Source organism: Lepidochelys olivacea (assembly GCF_965140295.1).
Source record: "Lepidochelys olivacea isolate rLepOli2 genome assembly, chromosome: 1".
Lineage (NCBI taxonomy): Eukaryota > Metazoa > Chordata > Testudines > Cheloniidae > Lepidochelys > Lepidochelys olivacea.
The window spans coordinates 272248046-272257137 of NC_140411.1; the positions used below are offsets into that span (position 1 = coordinate 272248046).

General features: G+C 38.3%; 1 protein-coding gene across 1 annotated transcript in view; it reads right to left on the reverse strand.

The window, feature by feature from the left end:
* PLEKHG7 (pleckstrin homology and RhoGEF domain containing G7) overlaps window positions 1-8631 on the reverse strand; it is a gene marked incomplete at both ends in the record, with an annotated part of 57280 nt that extends 48649 nt beyond the window's left edge. The window contains 3 exons of the mRNA XM_084633654.1: window positions 1114-1250; window positions 7166-7188; window positions 7948-8631. Coding sequence (XP_084489780.1) covers window positions 1114-1250; window positions 7166-7188; window positions 7948-8631 — 844 coding nt within the window. The remainder of the gene's footprint in view (window positions 1-1113; window positions 1251-7165; window positions 7189-7947) is intronic.
* Between the last annotated feature and the right edge of the window lie 461 nt (window positions 8632-9092).

Genomic DNA, 9092 nt, shown 5'->3' on the forward strand with positions numbered 1-9092 from the left:
ACATGATTGCAAGTTAATTTCTTACCATGACATGGTCAATTAGACTTCACGTTAATTCTTTAAAATGACATCATTCAACTTTCAAGAACACTAGCCATATCTGTTTATTACAGCATCTAAGGGCTTGTCCGCATAGATAAGTTTACCAGCCTAATTATATCAGTATAGTTATACCTGTATAACTTCCCATGTGGACTGTCTCTCTTATTCTAGAATAATTATATTGGGATAGTTATACCAGTAAATTTCTCCATGTAATCAAATCCTAATAACTTAGACCCTGATTCATGAATGCATGTGCTTAAGTATCATTGTATTAAAATTGAAGTTCAAAACCACATTTTTAAATCATGCTTTAGACAACTGTCAATTTAATAGTTCCAAAATAATATCCCATAAGACTGTGCATCATTTGATATCCCCTAATAGCTCTCTACACCTAGTCTAATTCCTGACCTTTTTAATGGCTGAAGAACCTACAGCATCAAGACAATTATAGATTAAGGACTTGTCTACACTGTTGCTTAAGTCGATGCGACTTATGTCGCTCAGGAGTGTGAAAAAACCACCCCCACAGTGATGCAAGTTACATGGACCTAAGCCTTGTCCACACCAGTGCGAAGTCAGTAGGAGATGCTCTCCCACTGACATAGCTTCCACCTCTTGTTGAGGTGGAGTAATTATGCCGATGGGAGAGCGTTTTCCTATCAGCATAGTGCATCTTCAGCAGATGCGCTACAGGGTGCAGCTGCGCCAATGTAACACAGTAGTGTAGACGAGCCCTAAGGAAAAAAATCTATATTTGCCTGGGCTTGAGAAAAGCAGCAAAATGTCAAGCAATAGGAATATTAAGCCGCTGATATCTGTAGTTTGACTCACCTTATTTATCTCATAGAATTTCTTTTGGAGTAAGTGGCTTATAAACTAATGATGATGCTAAACACCAGTACCACTGTAGGCAGAATTCACTGAGGGAATTTTCATATTCGCACCTGACATTCATATTCTGAATCCTGAGGCGTGTTGGTTTATGCCCCAAGTATAATTTAACTTTTTAAAAAAATATAAGTTTATGCATGATTTAAAAGAATCAAAACCCACCGTGTACTTGACCTCCATTTAGCAGCAATGGTGAGCGTTGCAGGTAGTCAGCATCATCGTCTGACACTAGGAGGTCTCCAGGGAACACCTCAAGTCCAGGCAAGCTTACCACCACAGAGCTACGTCTGCGTTCTGCTGATCTACATGAACTACAAGAGAAAAAACTTCAGAGCCTCTCCTAATATTATTACATAGATGATTTATTTAAGTGCTCATTGCTAATAATAAGCAACAGCAAGCAAAAAAACCCAAAATCACACTTGGGCTCTGTATAATACATTAAAAAAATCAGTAATTTAATGAGCAGAAAACTGGTCCCCATGCAGAAAACGCCCTGCTTTCTCTTGCTGGCACTATCATTGTCACTCCTAAAACAACAGGCATGCCAGACACATCCTAAGAAGTCTTGAAAGACAAAGCATTAAAAGGTAGAGAGCTGTAATAATTTCCCCCACTACTTGTGATGTTATATAAAAAGAATGATAACCAGGTGTACACTAATGTATCACCACTGTTGCACAATTGCACTAAATGTGATACAAAGTATATCATGTAAGGCAGTACTACTCAAAGTGGTGGTCCGCGGACTGGTGCTGGTCCGCGAGCCATCGGCTGCCGGTCTGCGTGCATATTGGAAAAAAAATTGCCGGTCCCACACATCAGATAGCTTGAGAAGCACTGATGTAAGGTATAAATGCAAAAATTGTAATCTGCTAAATTTAATAATCCTGTTTATATGCATGTATCATCTTTGTATCTGAAGTTAAGAACATTTGCTATGTATTTGTATCTCAAACATGTGTTGTGTTCCTGGGTGATATCCCTAGATAGCTATTCATCAACACTAGACAGCCTGCTTGATGGCCCATGAAGAACAATCAACTATTCCAGGGACCCTTCCGAAAACATCTGATGACTCAGCAAGGCATGTAAGGACATGTGATCTAAGACTCCATATTTTACCAGTAACTTTCCATGCTCATGTGACCCTGGACCCCATGTTGGCCAGTAACTTTCCATGCACATGGGCTGAACTATAAACTGCAAGCTGTGATGACTGCTATATCTTCATTTCTGCTCCACATCTCTGGATATGATTTCTAACAAAGGAGAGCTTTGAACAATGGACTGAGGACCCTCAATCTAATGGGTGAATGAGAGAGATTTATTACAAGCTAGTAGATATGACATTATATAACATCACTGCTATTATTCTCGCCTGCAAACTCTGAAATCAATTGTAATGTATATGATTCCTTTAACCAATTAATAACTCTTCTTTTCTTTTTTTATTAATAAACTTTTAGTTTTCAGTTACTAAAGGAACTGGCTACAGCATGATATTTGGTAAGATCTAAAGTAAACATATTGACTTAGGGGAGTGGCTGATCCTTTGGAATTAGAAGAACTTTAAATATGATGACTCTGGTTTTCAGTAACCTCTCATCATAAAGACCTGATGTCTGAGTGGTGGGAGGGGCTGGATTGCCTAAGGACACTGTGTTCTTAGTTTCTTGTTAAGCAGTGTGGTGATACAGGAACTCACTTTTACTGGGTTGATGAACTCTAATGTTAGCATAACCAACAGTTTGGGGTGTATCTATCCTATTTTTTATCAGTTTGCCCTGAATGTGGCATTCTCAGTTGCGACCCACACCAGGCATGGCCCACACTGTTCCTTTTTTCAATGGATTTAAAAAAAAAATGGACTCCTGCAGCATTTTTTCTTTATAATGTATCAGGTCTTACACAATCCCATTGAATTACTGTATGCCATATTAATAGGTAACAGGTAAAAAGACTCCTATATATTAGCCAAAAGGAGCATTTAATAAAAGAATAAGGAACCTTCTCTAGTAAGAGACCCATTGAGTTTACAACCAAGGCCAGGGATTGAATATTTAAGAGCGGAGGAACAAAAGGTTAAAGTTCTTGCAGAAGCATTTAAATGCATTCAGTGATTCACTTTGAAGCCCCTACAAGAGAGTGTTTGAATAAAGAATAGAATAGCAGCACCCTGGGATGTTAATTAAGTCCACACATGGTTGTAGGTGCCTTTGACCTGCATGGGTAAAGAGGGCTGATTTAATCTTTGATGTAATTCAGCTGATTTTAAAAAAAGCTAGAAAATCAGAAAAGAATTTCATGGGATTTTTAAAAAGTTTGAGTATTCCTTTGTATATTTCACTTCCTTTTGACCATTTTGTGACGTTTTCATGTTTATAAATCTCTAGAGAGTGTTCAGTCAAAGTTGTTAATTACTCAAACATTTTCTAACACTGTAATTTGCAATATAATATGCCTTAACATGCTTACTGATGTAAGGCAAGCAGCTCTTTCCAACTGTTGTTACTAACAGAAAGCTATTCCATTTTTGGTTAGATCTGATGCATGGGGAGTGGGAATTGTTAATTTAAATGTAAGTATATGTATTTGACTGAATTTTATTTTCAAATGTATTGTTAATGTTTTGGTTTACAGTGAGGCTCTGAGATTTATTTCTCATGTCATTCAAAACTGATACATAGATTGTAAACTCTTTGAACTGGGACTTTTTGTCATGTGGCTATGATCATAGTGCCTAGTGCAGTGCCCTGACTGCGTTCTCTAGATGCTACTGCATTGCAAATGTCAAATGATGATAATAGTCATGGTCCTAGAGCCCAGTTTTAAAACTGCTTCTGAAACTACTTCTAATTCCAGTCATGGTAACCTTGAAGACTCTTATTTTCCAGTACAAGCCAGCTGCTGCAGCGTAATGGGCAATAAACAACTTCATGTAGTATAATGGCTAAACTGTAAAGTTCGGCAGATTTCCATCAGCTTGGATTCATGATACCAATTTAGAAAATTCTGTTACTGATCTTCAAAAATAGCTAATGACAATCGTTTTGACACTGAATGCTAGCTTATTGAAAACAGGGATGACAAACAACCGGTAGCTCTTTGCCATTCTTGGTAATCAAATTAAACAGTAGCATAATCTAAAATCAAGATAAAGTTCTTCCTTTTCAAAGACACGTGCACCTAACTGAGCTCATCATTTAGGTGTGCGAAACTCCTACATGTATAGGCAAGCTGAGGATACACGTGTGCATGTCTACAGGACATGGAGGCAGGCAACCCCAACTTGGATGTATGCATCAGTGACTTGCATGCCTAAATCATGCATGTACACGTAGATGTGTCAATCTGTGATCACCTGAGCCAAAGTTTATATTGGGTTCTTTTGTTGGTTTTGCTGGAGAAAGAAAGCTGGAATCCTGTGCAATTGAATTACTGGAGTTCATAGAATCATAGAATAGAATAGAATAGTTGGAGTTCTCTACATAGAAATACAGCATTTCACCATTATTTTTTGCCTACAGAATGTTTGTAGGTGTGCGTTTTCTTCAGGATTTTTTTTCTTGGGAGGAGGGGAAGAATTTCATGCTTAAGTGCTTGAATGAAAGGATTGTGTTTACCATAGGGATGAACTGAAGTGCAACAAGGTTTGCAAATATTTGTGCAATAATTCTTCCTTTAAATCTGGTTTGCCAGTGAAACAACACAGAGTCAACAGTTTGTATTACAAAGTTATAGAAAACGATTAAAAACCTTTAAGTAAATCAGGATATGGAAAAATCAAACACACACTATGTACAATCTCTCCTAGCAATGGAATGAAATGTCACATGGTATGTTTTTAAGGCGTGCACATTGATGTGTTCATAATTGTCTCTTCATTGCACCTATAATACATCTCAGATGTGACAGGGAATACTTGACCTATATCATGCACCATATTTGATTTTAAAAATGCTTTCAAAGTTGTTACTAAAATAAATCTAATTTATGTAAGAATAAAAACAATAGATCACCAAGATCAGCATTGTAGGATGTGTGCAGCAGTAAATTAGACCATGGCATACTCCAACAATATTATAAGCAAGTTCATCTGGAGGGCACGAGGGAATGAACAGGATTTCAAAAATGGATAGGCCTGTGTCCCATATCCCACTGAAAATAACAGACTGTCCTGGTTACGCTTGAGGATGAGAGGAGCATCTCTGGGGGGGAAAGCTTGATCATTTTGGTAGTAAATTCCGCAGCATGTCAATAGAATGGGGTAGGGTGAAGATGAAGTCATAGTAAACTGAGAGAAAAGGCACGTCCATTAGGATTGCAGGTGCAGGGATGCATCTCTGCCCTATAGGCTCTTCTGACTGATCTGTGAAATAGTGCTATTCAGCCAGCCCTCACAGCAGTCTTCTAACTGAAGAATTCTCTGACATTCCAATAGCGTTTCCTCTGGCTGTGATACCAAGGGATTTGCGCTAGGGTTGAATTAACCGGTTTGGATAAAATCAGAGTTGAATAAATGCTTTGCTGAGAACTTGAACCAAATCCGATTACTGAACTTCAAAATGTTGTTTAAAACAAAGAAAACAGTAACATTTTTTTTCTTACAGCCCTGCATATCTTCATTTTGGCCAATACAAGAAGTAGAGATAATGATGTACCATCAAAATCATAAAATATTCTCACAGTGTTTTCTATCCATGAGTGTACAACTCATTCTGTAAGGTTTCCACTCTGATTTCTTGATTAAACAGGCCAGATGACACCGGATGTAATTTAGATATACTTGGAGAGCCAGATTCTCAGCTGGCATACATTAATGCAGCTCCAATGAAATCAACAAAATTAACCCAGCTGAAGCTCTGAGTACTAAACTTTTGTCTAATTCAATCATCAGAAATTTTCAGATCTACCCACTAGTAGATAGATTTTAGCAGAACTATATCTCCTGCTCATACAAACATTCATGCTATTCCTGGGCCTGTTTCTATGCAGTGTTGCTCTGACACAGACAGATCAGAGTGGCTATTCCCATAGTCTCCTGTTTGCTAAAAGCTCCAAAGACTGAAATGTGGGTTGGGATTTACAGCAATTCAGAAAATTTGGGGAATTGGCCCACCCATGAGCCGTATGCTTTTAAACACATGCACACATACACTGGAGCATGTTTTAGGAATTTCCTTCCCATGTGAGGCATTGAGCAAATTAACCCCCACTTTTGACACTCACTCACATTAGAGTCCTGCCAATACCTTAGGGGGTAAGTCCTATTAAAATGTAGCCATGAACTCGTCACTTTTTTGTTGTTTGTGAGGCTATTCTTGCTGTTTAGTTTAGTTTCTGGCCATCTAGAAGCATCATCAACCTAGCATTAACAGTTTTACTGGTCCTGCACCTTCCATGTATCCCACCTAAAATTTTCAAGGTACTTTCATTAAAATGATTATAACACCAGGAAACAAGGAACTGATATGTAGGGAGGTGCTGGTGATTCTTATCTTGTTTTATGTTCTTGTTGCTATTTTTGTTTGTTGTGTACGTAAAATTCAGGTGCGCAAATGTTTACAGAAAGGAGACACAAAAGGAGTACAAGTGTGAAGCAAATTCAGTTTGAAATTAAAGTTAATATTCCTGGAAAATTCTTTATAGTATTCACCCAACTCTTCTAAGAGCTTAGTGAGATCAGGTACAGCAAACTGCACTTTACAACTCCATATCATGTCAGCACGTTGCTGTGCTAACTCTTCAAAGGAGAGAATTCAAATATTCTGTTTGGTCTGGAGAGTTAACAATCCCTTCACCCAGCAGTTATCCTCAATCTGATTCTCTTGTGAGAACAATATAGAGCTGTTGTGCTAGCTAGTCTCCAAAGGTATTTTAGAAAAAAGTCACTCAAGATTTTGGGATGTTTTACGTTCTCCAACAGATGAAATCGGACACTAGTTAATCCAAATGGCTAGATCTGCTTAGCAATTCAAAACTATTGTGTAGCTGTCCCAGACAGTCCAACTGAAACATTGTGCAAACATATCAGGGCATGCCAGAGAGAGGGCCTCTCAAATAAATCTCATTAACAAGCTGCAGTATAAACTAACCAGTGATCCTGTAATTTAAATGCGAGTTTTCCATGCATGTGCATACAGTGAGCGTTCCACTAATTGGACTAAATTTAAAAGAATAAGGGATTTCAGCTTAGAATAAGCTAAAAAAAATACTTGCGTACCTTGAGATAAGTAGTTCCTTTTTCTGAAAGAAAGTGAGAAATTGTTGTTACTCGTTATGAAAGACAGTAATCCAGTTCTTTTTAAGGAGCATCAGTTTCCAATGGAAATATGATTCCAGACTCAAATATGAGTCTAATTAATTATTTCCTGAAAGGTGTTCATAGAGGCAATGGGGCCAGAACTCATCTGATAGCAATAATATCTTTCTATATTTGAGGGGAAAAAATAAAATAAAACTATTTAGATTTAAATAAAAAATAGGCTTTGGCTCTTGGTTCAGTAGAGTGTTTAAACACATGCTTAAGTCCACCTTTATTCAGCAAAGCATGTGCTTAAGTGCTTTGTGGAATGGGGATGGACTGAATCACATAGAATCATAGAACTGGAAGGGACCTCAAGAGGTCATCTAGTCCAGTCCTCTGCACTCAAGCCAGGACTAAGTATTATCTAGACCATCCCTTACAGGTGTTTGTCCAACCTGCTCTTAAAAATCCCCAATGATGGAGATTCCACAACCTTCCTAGGCAATTTATTCCATGCTTAAAGTTAATCATTTACTTAAGTGTTTTGCTAATTCAGCGCCTTACTCACCAATTGTGAAGGAGAAACCTTCCTTCCTGACTAACATAGACATTGGTCTATTTAAGCAATGGCACTCAGGTCAGGCTGTGGTTAAATCAGACAGGCCCTGGTTTAGTTTGCCCATGATCTACTTTGAGATATAATTCAAGCGTACAGAGCTGAAAAAGGGGAAGGAATATTCCATTCTAGCTCATGTTACCTGAACACATTTCTGCTGAATAGTGTTAAGCTGGGAAACTTGTTCTCTACCAGGCAGGGTAGCAGTGTTGACCTTCCAAAATTTTTGAAACACTGGCTCAGAACTACCATTGCTGAGCTGATCTTTTTGATATGGTAGCTTTGATTTGAAGTCAAAAGTCTCCAAAGTAGCTGCTGGAGTTTCAGAGTTTTCTTTGAAAGATAGCAATTTTTCATGAATGCAGGAGGGTAATGAAAATGAGGACGAGGCACAGTACATAGTACACCGAGGTGGACTTTTACAAATATGCCGCAGTGAACCAGTGTGCTCCCTCTGGCTTCCCAACCTAGTGCCATCAAAGCCCTCCTGAAGTCCTGAAGCTTGTGAGACGGAGGTCACGCTATTTCTTAGCCTCCTTAGCACTGGGGAGGTGGAAATTCTGCCTGGAGCATGCCTGTCAAACTGGAAAGGTGCACTGTAGCTTTCCTCATGCTCCTTCAATGGAACCTTTAGGAGGATTAGAGGCTCACTGCAACTTCTTCTCTGGATGCAGCCAACTGGTGACCTTTTACAGTCCATACCAATTGAGATAGCCCTTGTTTCGCAGGGCTGGAAGATGTCACTTTCTGAGTCACTGTTTCCTGACAAATCAACATTCTCTTCATGTGGGTCGGTCTGCTTGTTTAGATGACATTCTGCTTTGGGGTAAGTTTTTTCATCCAGTTCCAGAGAATAATCACAAACTGGTGGTTGCATCCTTTAGCTACAGCATGCAGACCTCTAGCTGTTATCAGTTAGAAAGAGCACAATCAGAAAAGAAATCTCCATTCTCAAACTGAATGTTCCTTATTTAACCTCATGTACTTCATATCCCTTTTTAATTAATTATTATCCCTTGCTGAAAACCAGGTGCTGTTTAAGAATAGGACTGAAAAACAAATTCCTGACCACTATTCTCTGATGTCACAAAGCTCTTTTAAATCATTATTTGTATTTACTATATGGTGACATGTTCAGTTCTTGTGTAACTGCACTTATTAAAGTCAATAGAATTTAATATAACTCTAAGTCAATGCAGTTGGCCCAGGGATAAATTTGACCTATGGATTTAAATGGTCAAAAGTAACTAGTGATTTTTGGGTGCTCAACTTGAAATGCCTTAAGGG